At 40.0% G+C, this 17,278-nt stretch overlaps 1 protein-coding gene across 1 annotated transcript in view; it reads left to right on the top strand.

Moving 5' to 3' along the window:
• Window positions 1-1,930: 1,930 nt before the first annotated feature.
• Window positions 1,931-17,278, top strand: part of LOC121167137 (glycoprotein endo-alpha-1,2-mannosidase) — a 37,087-nt gene continuing 21,739 nt past the window's right edge. The window contains exons 1-2 of the mRNA XM_040996517.1: window positions 1,931-2,059; window positions 10,653-11,230. Coding sequence (XP_040852451.1) covers window positions 10,687-11,230 — 544 coding nt within the window. The 5' untranslated portion in view covers window positions 1,931-2,059; window positions 10,653-10,686. The remainder of the gene's footprint in view (window positions 2,060-10,652; window positions 11,231-17,278) is intronic.

Genomic DNA, 17,278 nt, shown 5'->3' with positions numbered 1-17,278 from the left:
TTCAAAAAGTTTTTTTTAATAATCCCCATGAGTATAACATCATAAAAGCAAGGATTATTTCAGTAAATTCAGAAGTATTGGATTAATTAAACAGTCACTTGAGGTGTAAGAAAGCATAGCACTGTCATGAGTGCTCAACTGGCTAATCTTCTGACTGAGAGAGTCACCATCAGATTTGGGTGCTGGTGCACATCTTGGATGCCCTGGGTCCCATCCAGCTCCCTGCTTGCGGCCTGGGAAAGCAGTCGAGGATGGTCCAAAACTTTGGGATTCCACACCTGCCTGGGAGACTTGGAAGAAGTCCTGTCTCCTGGCTTCAGATCAGCTCAGCTTCAATTGTTGTAGATGTTTGGGAAATGACTCAGTAGATGTACGATTTTTCTGTCTTTCCTTCTTTTTATAAGTCTGCCTTTCCAATAAAATAAATGAACACGTAGGAACTAGAAAATCTTTAAAAAGTGGATATCCAAACTCCATAAAAATCACTGTATGTCCCTGTAAACAGCTTGAGCATACTGCAGCAACGTCATGCTTAAAATTTCTATCATTACATGCAATAAACATTGTACTGAAGGTCTAGCTGATAATGATGAAAAATGTAAATGACTTAAAAAGTGGAAAAGAAGGGAATGAGCATTTTTATTTACAATGATATGATTGCATATAAAGAATATTCTTGAATTTAACAAAAATATCAAACAATTTACTAGAGCTTCTCACTGTGAGACAAATATGCTCAAACTGGTGCTCTTAATACATGAAGAACCAATTGCAAGATGTAATTTAAAGAAAGATATCTTCAATTTTAGCACTAAGGTATCAGTACATATGAAAGATGATTAAACCTTAAAAAAAAGAAACAAGACATAGAGCATGAAAGATTTTAATTAATAGGTAAACACACATGTTTATACACAGGAATGCATTCCCTAATCAATGCATTTTACTTTCACATTTATTAAAAAGTCCAATCAAAACCCAAGTGGAGATGTTTTATGGATCATGTATGGCTTACCTTAAGCCTGCATGAAAGAGTAAAGAACAGTGAAAGGAACTTTAAGCAAAGCTCAGGAGAAAGGATTTTCAAAGCGCTTGTATGCAGAATTAATGGGTATCTAGTACGTGATCATTTGTGCTTTTCTGTGTCAAAAATGTTTTCTTCTTAATGTTTTTAGAAGTAAAAACCATAGTCAAGTTTTAAGGAGAGCCTTTACAACACCCTGTACATCCTGCATCAAGTTCTCGCCTTTCAGACTCTGTTACTATGTCACCAAAACAAAACACAGAATCCTCCTGGCTTCCCAGGGTGATGTAACATGAGGGCCTAGTGCTGCAACCCCTATCAGGAGAGCCCCTGCTGTGCACACCTACCCTGTGTCAATCACTGCTGCTAAATATTTTGGGATACAAGTGATTTTATACCTCTGAAAATATTAAAAGCCATATTTATCTACCAGGCTCTTCCAAGATCCATTTTTGTCAAAACAGGCAGATCTGCTCCTTGGCTTAAAAAGTATAATCAAGTGAAAAACAACTTTGACAATTTCACAGAAAACAAAACAAAAAAAACACCTTTCCAGCGGAATCTTAAAGTGCCTAGGAGACGGTGAGGGATTCTTCTAGTGATGGACACAGGGCGGGTCCCAAACCCGCCATCTCTGTCCACTGTCCTAGCAGGGTCAGTTTTAACCACTACCCTGTGGCCTATGCACTCTGACCTCGGCGTCTGCAGACCACGGCGCACGCCCCGCCCCCGCCCTCTGCACGCCCCGTCCTCGGAGCCCCGCCCCTGCTGCGCACACTCCGCCCCGCCCACCCGGAGCCCCGCCAACCCGGAGCCCAGCCCCGGGCATACACCACGCCCCGAGTCGCGCCCATCGGCGCAGGCCCCGCCCCACAGCCCCGCCCACCGGCGCACGCCCCGCCCCGGCCCCGGAACACCTTTGGCGCGTCTCCCAGGAGGGCCGGGCCGACGGGGCGGACGGCGGGGCGTTGTCAGGTTCGCCTCCTCAGCTCTGTTCCTCCTGGCCGCTCTGCGCCGGACTCCCTCCCCGGCTTGGTGAGTAGCTGCAGGACTCGGGACCCCCTAGATGCGGTTACGGCGGGTACGACATCGGCCGCGGCGCTTGCGCGCCCGCCGGCCAATCCGCTGGCAGGTTCCTGCTGCTGCCCTTTGCCCTCCGCCCTCTGCCCCTGCGCCCCTGGAGCCGGGGCACGGAGCGTGTGAGGAGCGAGCGTGGTTCCCACGTTCTATGGGCTCCGATCGCTGCTCCCCGCAAGTTTTATCTGGGTTAGTAGTTCGGCCTTTCACGTGGCCTTTCACGCTGCCTGGTCCGGACGCGGCTTCCGCCCCTCTGCCTCGCCTTTGGTGCAGTTCTGTCTTCTCATCTCAGGGAAGCTGGCTCTTTCGGGTCGGGGGAGGCCTTTCCCAGCTCCTGAGCTGCGCCGGGAGAAGGAAAGGGCCAGGTCCGGGGTCCGCGGGGCGTCAGGTGGCCCTCGCCCTCGCCCTCGCTCTTTCCCTCTCCAGGCGCCTCGGAGTTCCGGGGAGGCAAGCTGGAGGCCCGGCGCAGACAGGGCTTCCACTGGTCTGCTAGGGTGAAGGGCGTCCGAAACAAAAACTCCTGTGCAAGTATGAGGGACTGGTGTTTTGATTTTGTGTTATCTAAACAAAGAGCAGTTCCTTTCATTGTTGTTGCAAGACCCTAAGCAGGGATGCGTGTTAGCAGAGCAGGTGGCATTGCTGAAATCCAAGAAAAGTATTGCTCATTTAGTCATACCAACTGAGATAAGACTAGAATGAGCTATTCACATCAGAGTGTTAAGGCAGTAGTTTGGGGGAAAAAAATAAAAAGCACAGAATCAGGTATTGGTGACATTAAATCACACCATTTGCAAATCATTTTTGTGACCATTTGTTTCTCAGAAAAAAACAAACAAAAAAAAAAAGCGCTGATGTGTTGCTGCAACTTTGCAGACTTCCAGCCCGAATATCTAAGACACTTCCAGAACTGCTCTTTGCCCGCGATGAATAGTACGTGTATGATCAGAACACGAACTGCAGGTTGTCGGGGCTACTGTTGAAGGAGTAGGTACAAGGTAGCTTTTTTCAAGTCCATTTTTCAATTCCACAGTCTTTCAGGGCAAGGTGACCACCATATCACCAACATTCTGCACTATGGTCTCTGTAATGCTGCGTGGAAAGGTAACATAGCAGACAGGCAGGCTTCTCTGCCTTTTGCAGAGAAGAGACTGGGAAATTAGACCAGCTGCTTATTTTCATCACATGTGAAATGCTGTTTAAAAGTTTTGCTTCGTAGGTGTTGTGGAGACTTAAGTAGAAGAATATTTCAGTTTTGTCTCACTAAATTTTGTTATCCAAAAGGTCGGGTTTGGGCAAGAGAACCTTTATACAGAAACATTCTGAAATTTCCAAATGTTTTGGTTCTATTTATGTCCAGTGACGTTATACAGAATAAGACGAAAAAGTGCACAAAGTGTGCATCGTTCATTGATGATAATTAACAGGTGCAGTTATTTTGGGTTCTCTGACTTACGCGATAGTAACAAATAGCTTTTAAATAGGTGGTTTTGCAACACCTCTGGATCTCTGTCTCTGGTTTAACTGGATAAGTCTAAAGATTTTTATTAGGAGTCACTAAATTTCAAAGTCAACTAGCATTTCAAAAGGCTAAAAATAGTAATAATAAAAAAAGACACACCTTATTTTGTTTAATTTACGAGTAAATTGGACTGCCCTTGAAGAGAATGGATTTTGAGTAGTTAGTGTTTGAGTAGTTTCCTGTTAGGAGAATATATGTATCTGCAGCAGTTAACTTCTCTTCGTTGCCTCCTGCAATGTTTTTCTTTTGTTGAAGCCAATGATTAATTCCTCTACTCTTAGCTAAACAATCACTAGACACTTGGGAATTACACGGGTTGTTATGCTTTTGCGATGAATGGTGAAGGTGATAGATTTTTTTGAGTTATTGAATGTTGCTTCTTTCCACCTAATAAGCTTAATGTTCACACTAACTGTGCCAAGTAGATTAGAATTTGTTTATATTCATACTGTCCAAATATATACCAAGGTCCAAATCAAAGGAGCCAGAGATCAAATTGCTTATACTGAGCAGTAATGATCACTGGCTATAAATGAGTGATTGTGCATAGATATGTTAGGTTCTATGGGGCTATCAAGATAAAGGTGTTTCTAGGGAATATGAAGTATATAAATAAGTTACATGATGACATGTGTAAGAAGTATCCATTTAAAAGTCGATATTGCTGTTCCCTAGAATATATGTCAAAGTGAGTACTTCTATCAATAATCAGAATTGTCAGGAGGGGGGGCACAGCTATTTCCCTTTGACTTTAACAAATGAACTGTGTTTTGTAAGTAACCATAAGGAATAAACGCTGTGGTGTTTGATTGTCTACTAGATACCCATCTTGAGAATGTTATCTCATTTTACCCTCAAAAAAATCCCGAGAGTGAGGTGAGGTGATGATTCATTTTATGGAAATGAAGAAGGATTGGGTTGCTTGATGTGGTCAAATAACTAACTAACTAAGTAAAAATAATTTTAAAAGACAAAAAAAAATCCCAGAAACATAGCAAAACTGAAATCGTTGGACTTAAGTCGTTGTAATGGAGAGAAAAGCCATACTTTTCATCACAGCGTTCTTCCTTTATTTAGGCCAGGTTGATTTTACTGTTAATTGGTAAAATTTGGTATAGGACCCTTGGATCCTTGCGGTTAAGTGCTAATAAACCCTTTAAATGATGTAAAAAGAAGCCGAGAAATCGATCCTGTTCAGTTCTCTTTGCGGGAGGGGTATAAAAAGAAAGAAAAAAATTCATGTCCTGAGAAAGAAACTTTTTTGTTCTTATTTTTCTTTTTAGTTTTTAATTTTAATATTGTTTACCTAGTAAAAAGGAATCCACATCCATGTGGCCTCTGATTATAGTGGAGAGGATCAAAGTATGGAGAAAGGTGGGTGGGACAAATATTGGAATTCTTTTGTTTTTTTTTTTTTGCTCCTATGTCTGCAGTTGGGGAATGGAAGGGCATCTCTCCTTGTTGAAGTGCATCAACATCAGTGGATGGACAGCCATTTGATGATGCCTTAGAGATGCTGATGAGGGGAAGAATGTCCTGGGAGTTGCTTGAGTAATTTGGATACTTCTGAGATATTGTCTGCTTTGTTGCATGGGGTTGAGAAAATCTTTCCAAGGTCTGTTGACCGACCAGGTCTAACTTAGTACATTCACACACTCAGACACTTGCTGCAAAGCTTGGCTATGAGAGTTGTTCAGCCTGTTCTGCTTTCCATCCTTTGACTAAGCACTCAACATTCTATGCTGGCATAGATGTGCTGGCTGTCACACCCCTCATGTGCATATGGACATGCTGTCCTCTCATAAGCATCAGAAACTGAGGGGGTCCAGTCCCAACACGTGCACTTGCAAGTTGGATCTTGCAATTTCCCTGTGGCCAGGGTTTGAGTTTAGCAGTCTAATCATGGAGGTTTCTATTAAGCTCACCTTAGGTGACCTCAGACTTGACTACTGTGTACCAGTTAGTGCAGGATCGATTTTGTTCCTTCAGGTACTGTAGCCAATATACATATTGGTTGATACAGCTGCCTGAGTAGTTCCACCCTCAGTCCATCTGTCACGCAAACCAGGAGATGGTGCAGCCTAGCTTGGCCTGGCTCACATCCCATCCAACTTTCAGGCGCTACTAAAAGGAAGTATGGGTTGGCTCAATCTGTCCCACCCCCAGACCCAGCTGACAAATGTGGGAGGGTGCTGCTGCCTTGTCCAGCCTGCTCCCTCCCCCAGCCCCGGCTTTGTGCACACCAGCAGGAGCTATAGCCTGGAAAACAAGTGCCCATGGTTCCCCTACCAGGCCGGCACCCAGCCCTGGTTATTGCCCTTAAACAGGGGTACTGTGGTCCGATCTTAGACGATGATTTGCACCCAGTCTCTATACTTACTAGCAGGTGCTTCAGCTTAGTCCATCTGACTTACACATACTCTGCCTCTTTCATGCACTACGGGGTGTTGTATGTTTTCTGATTTTTCCTTGTGATTAGATAGTATTGATTTTTCAAAAGGTTATCTACATCAGTCAATGTCCTTTTATTGTTTCCTGTAGAAACTCAGGATAATATATTTTCACCCAAAACTAATGGATAAAATTAATAGTATTTACTTGTTTCAGCAATTTAAAATATATAAACACCAGATATAATATCAAAGTATGTATAGCAAACACTGACAAATCTAAAAGAAATAAATAACAATGCCATAAGAGTAAACATTTCAGAATAGTGATAACATACCACAAAAGGTCATATTTAATAAAATGGTTTATGCCAACTTTTTAATTTTTATGCCTAAAAAACTTTCAACTGTATACCTAATAAAAATTAGTATCTAAACATACTTAAATGTTTTATTTGTATAACTTATGTACTCATGATAGCATATGAGCGCATTAATGATGTATTTTCCCAAACACACTGAAGAATCTATAATACTTTTTGCAAATTATAAGTTATTTTTTGTAACATTTATGTGAAGTTTTCAAAGTTAGAAATTATTTGTAATAATTCCATAGACACATTTTATAATTTTTTTAAAAATGAAAGTTCTAAAAGGAGTTCATGAAGCAAACTCTTATGTCTAAATTCACAATGGTACAATGGTATGATGGATTTTATATAATCAGTCTCATCAATAAAAGTCATGAATAAAAGTGAATAACTAAAAGCAGACTGAAACTATTTTACTTGCGATTTTCTATTTTTTAATTATTTTTCAGTTTTTTTCTGATTCTTTGCTATTTAAAAAAGTTAAATCATTCCCTTCTTAAGAAATTGTTATTTTACTTGAGAGTTTTAAATATACCCCTAAGTATTTCTTCATATTTAAAAAGGTTTATTTATTTATTTTGAAAGGTGAAGGAACCTGCTGGTCAGCATCTTTCATCAGTTGGTTCTCTCACTAAATGTTTGGCAACAACAACAATTAGGTGAGGCAAGGCTTGGGGCCTGGAACCTAATCTCAGTCTCATAGGAAGCAGGGCCCCAGCTACCTAAGACACAACCTTCTACTTGTGACTGTATACAACATTAGCAAAAACATAAAATCAAACCATAGGAAAGACTTAGACCTAGGCATTTTGATGTGGGGAAATCTAACCATTGTATCAGTGCCTGCCACTAGTGTTTTCTTTCATTAACTGTGATTTTTTTTGTTTTATTTATTTATTTATTTATTTATTTAGACAATCTTTACATAGTTAATTAGAGTAAAAAGGTTCAAGGGCTAAAATGAAATGAATAAGACTAGTATTTTTTCCATAGTGTTTCCTTCATGTTTAAAGGGGGGTATTAAGGGAGAAGGCCCACCCAATTTCCCACCCTCCCCAGGCCCCTGATGTAGGGCATGCTCTGAGGTTCTTGCTCAAGTGGTTTTGATGTTTCAACAGTTATGAATCGCTGCCAATCTTGCCACTCCAAGCACTATGAGGTCTTTGAAAAATCCACTGATTGACATAGTCCATCATAGCTGAGATGGTTGGTTGACCTGTTCTGTCTTCTCTCTTCTTGGTTAGGGTTCTGAGTCCAGCATTTTGATTAGGAAGATCTCCAAAGATACTTCTTGTATGTGCTAGCAAGTACAGGGCCCGGCACAGTCCATCGCCCTGATCAGCTGGTGGTTGCAATTGCTGGGTTGGTTCTGTTTTCACTCCCAACTTCCACTGGAACCAATGGGTGTTGCAGTCCAGCCTGGTTCTGCCCAGCACATACTTGGCCCTCACATAAACCAGTGGGAGCTGCAGCCTAGTTGGAGTGACCTGCAATAACCCCCACCAGGCCCACCCCCTACCCTGGTTTGCCAGTATGTGTTGCAGTAATCTGGTCTGTCCCACACCCCATTCCACCCCAGCCGCTGTCTTAGTTTTATGTCCTCCTGTGGAAGTGGTAACCCAAGAGGGATGAGCCCACTATTTCCCTCCCAGGCCTTGCCCACTCCCAGATTCCAGCTGATGCTGTGGCTAAGCCCAAACAACCCTTGCCCACTCTAATTTTGTTTGCACCAGTAGGAATAATCAACCCAGCCTGGCTTTTCCCTGATCTAGTCCACATGAGGCACACAGGTGTGGTAGCTCTGCCTAGCCTGGTCTGTCCCCATCCCAGCCTACTCCTGCGGGAATAGCTGTCCTGCAAAGGAACCCTCCTTTATTCTCCCTGCCAGCTCTGCCCCCTTCCTTCCTTGTTCTCACGCTGGTTGGGCGCTGCGGTCCCTTCCAGTACAGGCAACCTCACCTCGGCATTCCATATTGTGTACTAGTCATTGCTGCGATTGAACCTGGCTCGACCCACACTGGTGCTTGGATTTGCCAATGGATGACATGGACAGATCCAGCCTGGTCTTCCCCCAACCCCTGCCAATTGTATGCCAGTGGGAAACTTTCCATGGCCTGTTCTGGGCTGTTTCCTATCATGTTTCTTGCTCTTACCTGCTGAGTCTGTGTCCTGCCAGAGGAGTTGCCCAGGCTCCTCCATCAGAACCTCTCCCAGTGCCAGGTTTCACGCTTACCAGTGGGTCCATGAGCCAGCCCTACTCAGTTCACCTCCTGTCATAGCAGGAACTGGGCTTTTCCTGACAGGCCTTCAACCCAATCTGGTATTTGTTGTTGGATGTTTCACCTGTCCCAACCTCTGCCTTAGACACTGTGGTTTAGTGTCCCTGGCTCATGTGGGCCAGTAGGTGCAAGAGCCTAGCTCGGCATGACCTGTGCTCCCTCCTGGTTTCTAGTTTTACTTGTGAGCTAGGGTTTGCTCAGTCCTGCCTGATCTACTCTGTTCAAATACCAGTTGACACATTAGCCAGCTGTTGGAGCTACTTTTGCAGGACAAGCCCCAAGCCATAGCTTCTGCATGGACTGGTATTTGGTGGTCAGCATTGTTCAGTGATTACAAGTTTTACAAAGGAAGAGTTACTGCCAGTGGGAATCTTTACGAATGTTTCAGGTCCTAGAAGCACAATGGGTTCAACCTGGAGCTAACTAAGCAGTGACTCAAAGAACCAAAACCCCAGAGCTCCCCAGCTGGGCGGCCAGCAGGTGGAGCCTGGCACCAAATGGTGCACTGGCTGCCCGGGAACAGCTCACCACATGCACATGGTGGCTGTCATCTGGGATCCAGGCATGAGATGCCCTGTCCTGAGACCCACCAGCAGCCAGGAGGCTGCTGGAAGTTTAATCTCCCAGGCCCAAGGTCGCGCCCCTCCCCAATCCCATTCACTGCCCAATGAAGGTGGCAGGTGGGTCCGGGACCTGCCCAGTCATAGAGGCCTCCCCCCTCGGTCTACTCACCTGGAAGGGAGCAGCCTCTGGAGCCCAGGCAGGCCCAGGAACAGCTCACCACATGCACATGGTGGCTGTCGTCTGGGATCCAGGCATGAGATGCCCCGTCCTGAGACACACAACTGTGATTTTTTTTAATTCAATTTTATTCTTGGGCTGCGCATATTCTAGCTCTGTATGCATAAACTATTCTATTTGTTTATTCATTCATATTGTAACAATTGTAAAAATCTGAAATTGTATTATGTGTCTTAAACTATCAAAAGGCTTATTTGACAAAATGTAATAGTGATTTTTTTTTAAGGTTAATTAAATGGCAGATTTACAGAGAAGGAGAAGCAAGGAGAGATCTTTCATCTACTGTTTCACTCCCCAAGTGGCCTCAAAGCCAGAGTTTAACCAGTCTGAACACAGGAACTCCTCTAGTTCTCTGCACATGGATGCCGATGCCAGGGTTCAAGCACTGGTGCCATCCCCTGCTGCTTGCCCATGCCATAAACAAGGAACTAGATGGGAAGTGGAGCAGCTGGGGCCAGAACCAGTGCCCATATGGGATGCTGGGTCTGCAGGTGTAGGATTGTCCATTTGAGCCACTGCACTGGCCCCAGTAGTGATATTTCTCAATAAGTGTTATCATTTCGTGTCCCGACCTGCAGGACACCACGCTCAAACCCTGAGGGTGGACTGGGAATGCCCGGCTGCTAGTCCCTGGGCTGCTGGCCCAAGAAACACACAGACACACGTACTTGGTGGAAAAGAGTACCTCCTGCTCTTTATTTTACTCCTCATATATACCTTCTTCTCTAGGGGAGGAGGGAGAGGGGAGGGGTTTCCTGGAAGTAATTATCTTCATTGAAGCAGGGAAGGAACTAATCATCTATATTGAAACAGGAAGAACTAATCATCTGTATTGAAACAGGGGAGGAACTAATTATTTGAACAGGAACAAGGGTGGAGGTTCTATTCTGCTTGTTTTACACAGGATGTTCTGGCCTAATATCCTGCTTGCTGTGGCCCTGCTTGCCCAAGGCAGGCTTTGCAATGCAGCAGGCTGTCAGGTTGGCCAAGTCTAAGGCCCGTAAGTCTGTGGCTCCTAACAATTTTATCCAAATGAGTAATTATCTTACAAATATCAATATTTAAAGCTGTAATTGATATATTGTATTTTCTTAATTTAAGGTGATAAAGTATGGATTTTAATTTTTGTTTTAATGCATTGGAAAATATTAATGTAATGACATCTTTTTTTTTTTTTCCAATAAATTGCAGTAGAACACTATTTTGGACTTGAAAGTATGTCATCATGGCAAAGTTTCGGAGAAGGACTTGCATCATTTTGTCACTTTTTATTCTATTTATTTTCTCTGTGATGATGGGTTTAAAAATGCTGAGACCAAATACAGCTGGTTTTGGAGCACCTTTCGGACTAGACCTTCTTCCAGAACTTCATCAACGAACTATTCATTCGAGAAAAAGTTTTGATTACCAAAAAATTAATAGAATCAATGATGAAGTAAATACCAAGAATTCAAAAAATGCTGAAACCACTGTCAAACCTTCCAAAGCCTCTGAACTTAACCTGGATGAACTACCACCTCTGAATTATTATTTACATGCATTTTATTACAGTTGGTATGGAAATCCACAATTTGATGGTAAATATATACATTGGAATCATCCAATTTTAGAACACTGGGACCCTAGAATAGCCAAGAATTATCCTCAAGGAAGACACAGCCCTCCAGATGACATTGGTTCCAGCTTTTATCCTGAGTTGGGAAGTTATAGCTCTCGAGACCCTTCTGTCATAGAAACTCACATGAGGCAAATGCGTTCAGCTTCTATTGGTAATTATTTATTTTTGTGTATGTGTATATAGGTATATGTGTAAGTATATAAGCAGTATTCTTGGTGTAGCTTTGTGAAGAATATTAAATTACTAATTGTTAGATTGTTAAAATTGTTTCTAAATTAATACGTGTATGGGTCCTTAAACATCTTTGAATTATACCTTTACTGTATTTTGTTTAAATGTTGGAACATATTTGAAAACATTTTTACTAGTATCCTAATTTCTTAATTTATTAAATTATTTGTGTATGATATAATCTTTCTACTTTAAGTATACAGCTATATATGTTTCTTGAAAGTATATTCTTGCTTTAGTATGACCAATTCAGGGAGGGAAATATACCTGGAGTCCAGAGGTTTCATCTTATTTGTCTTATTAAGCCCTATCTTGCACACAGCCTTAGATACAATGTATCTGACATTTATTGATTTATTTATTCATTTATTTAGGAATGGTAGATTTACAGAGAAAAGGAGAGGCAGAGAGAAACATCTTCCATCCACTGCTTTACTCCTCAAATGGCAACAATGGCCAGAGCTGAGCTGATCCAAAGCCAGGAGCCAGTATGTATATAGTTTATAAATAGGGATATGGTATATATAAAGTTAGATATTAATACATATGTTTCACAACATATATTAAGTTTGATAGTGAGTAGAGAAGAAATTTAGTTCAAATTTAATTTGTGTCTACTGTTTTACAAATACCGTTTCCCCTATATACAGTTTTACTACTATATAATGTGTATGAGGACTAGCTATTGTTAAACACTGGCAATAACACAATTATTTGTATATTAAACATTTTTCATTTCGTTTTTGAGGCAAGTATTTTACAATTTGGTAGATTTTTTTACTCAATAAAACACCTGATTATAATATTACAATCACTCTAAACAGACATTTTTCTTACTTTGTTAAACATTGAATTATGCTTATGAGTAGGAAAACTATATTTGGTAAAAATACCCAGAACATATTTTAATAATGTAGCTAGTGAGCTGACATTTTTTGAAGTGGAGATTGCTTAAATTATTTTATGGTTGAGTATGTTTTAACTTTGCTTAATAGTCATATTTCTTTGAATTTATGGTCTTTTTTCTTATATTGAGATGCTATATGAAATAGTAATAATATTTTATTGCGTTAAAGTTGATTGGTTTTGTGCTTTTATATTTAGATCTGTTATGTATATGAATCTTAAATGTCTGGCTTTTTAAAATAATGATATTGGGTATGAAATCCAGTTTTATATTATGCGTCAGGTACATTATAATAGCTTATTATGAATATGTTGTTTCGTTTTCAAATCTTTAAAGATTAGATAAGTGTATATCCTATCCTTTATGCCAATACCCTTCAATTCTAAAGATATCAGATAGATACATTTTTCCAAAAACTCAGTAGGAATATAAGACTATTATATCATTAAGAGGTACACATCCTAGTCCCCAGAATCTGTCAGTCTTACACTGCAAGAGAACTAGGGGCTTAACACGGTGGCTCAGTTGCTTAATCTTCTACCTGCCAGCATTAGGATCCTATAGGGAAGCCTGTTCATGTTCTGACTGTTCCACTTCTCATCCAGCTCCCTGCTTGTATCCTGGGAAAGCAGTAGAGTATGTCCCAAAGCCTTGGAACCCTGCACTTGGGTGGGAAACCCAGAAGCTCCTGGCTTGTGGCTTTGGATTGGCTCAGCACTGGCCATTATGGTCATTTAGGGAGTGAAGCATGATACAAGATTTTTCTGTGTGTCAGCTTTTCTCCGTAAATCCAATCTGTCATTCCAATAAAAATAAATAAACCCTTTATAAAGGGGCGAGGGGTGTTGCAGATGTAAAGCTTAATCAACTTACTAGGAGGTAACTAGCATTGTCCCAGGTTAGGCTGATCACTTGAGTCCTAACAACTCAAAAAGGAAAAAGCATCAGAAGGTTATGTAAAATCTGTTTGATCTGATGTTGCTGTCCTTTAAGATAGGGTAAGAGGTTTCAGGAACCAAAATACCAGGGAGTTTCTGTAAGCTTTGAGTGCCAAGAAAATTGATTCTTTCCTAAAGCTTCCAGAAAGGAAGCTTGACTAGTCTGGTCCTTTGATTAGGCACTTAAATGGTGCCCCAACCTACATACAGAACTGTGATAATAAATGTGTGTTGTTTTGAAAAGCTAATTTTGTTAATAAATTTATTATTATAACAATGGAAAACTACAGATTGAACATTCTAAACGTGAAAATCTAAAATTCCTTGTTCTTAGTGCTGAATCTTGATAAATGTCAACAGAATGTCACACGTGGAAAATTTCACACCTGATATATTATATGAAGAAATGCAGTAAACTCATAGGCACACAACATGGAGTATAAGAAGAAATGTCATGGAAAGCATCCTCCCAGTCCCACTGAATTGTAATGTATCTTCCTCTCTTGGGCCTAGTTTCCCACACACTAGCACAAAGGGTAACAAAATGGCTGGGGACATGGGCATCAGGTTTCTTGTGGTACCACATATGGGGTCAAGAACTACAGAAATTGCTCAGTGCTGTTTTGGCTTATTCTCTGCTCCATAATATAAAGTTGTTGAAATGTGAGAAGACACAGGCACTCATAACTTTAACAGTTACAGGAAAAATGAATCATTTATGTTTATAGCAAAGGAACATAAGGTGTTGGAAGACAGGCCTGTGTAGTATTAGAGGAGTGTGCTGTTGCATAGGACTTGAAGAAACAGAATAAACTGTTAAAATCCTTGCTGAATGTAATGAAAGAAGCTAATTAAAGATATTAAAAAGCTGACTAAATTAAAAAGGAGGATTTTTTTTCTTTTCCCTTTTCTTTGTTATAATTTCTCATGATTGATTCCATAGGCACAGACATTTCATACCATTGCTTCCACTACCTCATTCCCTCCCCAACTATTTCCCTCCCTATTATTGCAGTAGTGCTTCAACAACTGTCACAAGTCCAACATTCGGCTATTTAAGTGTGTCACGACAGTGTAGGTATAGACTACGGCAAATGTCTAGTATCCTGTTGTCAAAATACATTTAACAGTTTCATTGGGTGGTCTCCTTCTATTCAGAAGTAGACATGTATAGTGTAACATATCTTTGTTTCCTGGCATGTTAGTCTATTATACAGAAGAAAATTAGATTTACAGAGAGAAGGAAGAGCAGAGAGAAAGATCTTCCATTCCCTGGTTCATTCCTCAAATAACTGCAGTGTTGGAACTGAGCCATTTGGAAGCCAGGAGCTAGGAGCTTCTTCCAGGTCTCCCACAAAGGTTCAGGGGCCCAAGACCTTGGGCTATAATCTGTTGCTCTCCTAGGCCATAAGCAGGGAGTTGGATTGGATGTAGAGCATCCGGGACATGAACCAGCACTCCTTTGGGATTCTGGCACTTGAAAGTGAATAATTAGCCTGTTGGACCACAGTGTCAACCCCTAAAAATGAAGGTAATCAAAGAGATCCATCAACATTGCAGTGAATGTTTGCCACTTAATTTTGTGCTAATGATGAAACAAAAAATATTTCACAATTAGCTTAAACTTGAAAGTACCTATAAATATTCACCAAGCCTTGCAAATGTTTAAGCATTTTGTTTTAAAGATTGCATTTTTTTAAAAAAGATTTGTGGCAGTAAAGCAACAGCTGATCATGATGTAGTGGGAGATATTATTGACCTGTTTGGCAAAGTAATTGCAGATGAGACTGATGCAATTTCTGACAATTTTGAGTATGGTTTTTTTTTGTCTTTTGCTAATTTTATTACTAAGAATTTCCTACAAATCAATCTTGTAGCTTTTTTGGATTCCCAAATGTATGTGTGCCGTATCCTTGATATCTCTCCCACAGCTTTTTGTACCATGTTCCATGTTTTGTAGTTTGTGTTTTCCCCAGTCACTTTTCTCCACGTGTTTTATGTATTGACCCCACCCTCAACTCTACTGATTTTCTTATCAAAAGCATTATTCCTCTTGATGTTCTTTTTATTTCTTATATCCCTATTTATATTTTTTCTTATAATAGCTCTGTTGAAGTTTCCCACCTGACATTGCATGCATATTTGTTATCTTTCCCATGAGATACTCTAACACATCAGTCACAGTAATTTTAAATTCTGTTTGGTGAGATCACATTTGTTTCACATGTAAGTCTTAATTACTTTTGTCTTTGAAAGTACTTTTTTCAATACATTTTAAAAACTTTATTTATTTTATTATTCCATGGTGCATTTCCATGGGCTCCAGGATTTTCCTTCATCCTTCCCCAAAACCCCACCCGTGTCCACTGGTTTCCCCCATATCATTACAATTGTATCGTCTTTAACAATCACTTTTAAGTCCGACACTCTGCTGTTTTTTTTTAAGAATTATTTTTGTTGGAAAGTCAGATGCAGAAAAATAGGCAGAGACAGAGAAGAACATCTTCCATCCTATGATTCACTCGCCAAGCAGCCGCAATGGCCAGAATGTCTTATTTCAATCTCTCACTTGGGTGCAGGGTCCCAGTGCTTTGAGCTGTCTTTCATTCTTCTCCTAGGCCATAGGCAGGGAGCTGGATGGGAAACAGGCCACCAGGATTAGACTGAACAACCATATGGGATCCCAGTACATGCAAAGTGAGGACTTGAGACACTATGCTACTGTGCAGGGCCCTGCACTCTACTGTTTAAGTGTAGCTTGACATTGTAGGCAGGAACAATGGCAGACAGTCAAGCATTCTTGTTGTCAGGATACATTCAGCAATTTCATTGGGAGTCCATCTTTGATTTGTAAGCAGAGATGCACATTGTATTGTATCTTCACATCTGTATGTGATAGTCTCTACTACACAGTTATTATACATCCCCTTAAATGAAAAGCCATAAAACAAAATCAACAAAAGATAGTATAATAGAAAATTTACAAGAATTTGAAGTTAAATAACATGCTACTGAATGACCAATGTGTTATTGAAGAAATGAAGAAATGAAAACGTCAAAGACCCTCCTGAAGCAAACAGTGCTATTGTGTGACCTGTGAATAAGCAAGGAAATTAATTAAAAAAAATTAACCCCCCCTGAAATGTAGCAAAAATAGTATTGAAAGGGGTATTGGTCTTATATTTTGCATGAAAGTTGCCTTATATCAGAAAGAATATATGATGTTTGTCCTTTTTGGATTAGATTATTTGTTGCAAATGGTAGTATTTATTTCTTTTTAATGTCTGAGTAGTATTCCATGGAGTAGATGTTCTATACTTTTCTTTATCCACTCCTTTTTCAACAGATGTCTTCTGTTTCTTCACCAGCACCACACTATTTTGATGACCACTGCTCTGTTTCTGTCTTGAGTTCTGGAATTGTGATTCCTCCAGCTTGATTTTAATTTCTCAGGATAGCTCTGGGTATTTGTGGTCTTTTTGTGTTTCCTAATGAACTTTTTTTTTTTTTTGGTACCACCGTATCTATTGCAGCTCAGTTCTCAATAGGTAAGATATGGATTCAACCCAGATATCCATCAGCTGAGGAATACGTAAAATGTAGCAAATATATACAACAAAAGTCTACTCATCCATACAAAAGAATGAAATCATATCTTTTCAGTGCAAAGTGCATACAACTGTTGATTACTGTGTTTTGTCTTTTCTGATATGTGGTACTCAATATAGAATACTAATTATATAGTATATATATATATACACACACACACACACAAATATGAAATACCCTAATAGTGTATATATAAGGATTTATATTATAATATTAATATATTGTATTAATGTTATAATATAAATTAATTTTAATATTATAATATAAATCAATTAATATTAAATAATGTTAATATATTAATATTATATATTAACATTATATATTAACTCTTATATGCATAAGAATTAAATTGCCATCTCATGATTTCTTAATTTTAGCCATTGTCTGTCTATACACCTATAGAACTATGCTTTTTCTACTTTTTGTTTGTTGAATGTTATATTTAGTACTGTATTAAGACTGTGATTTAAAAGTTAATTAAAAATAAACTTTTGCAAAAAGTAACAAAACAGAA

The sequence above is a fragment of the Ochotona curzoniae genome, unplaced genomic scaffold (genome assembly GCF_017591425.1).
Source record: "Ochotona curzoniae isolate NIBS_2020 unplaced genomic scaffold, NIBS_Ocur_1.0 patch337, whole genome shotgun sequence".
NCBI lineage: Eukaryota > Metazoa > Chordata > Mammalia > Lagomorpha > Ochotonidae > Ochotona > Ochotona curzoniae.
Note: the sequence above shows the minus strand (reverse complement) of the source record. Positions and strands in the feature narration are given on the sequence as shown.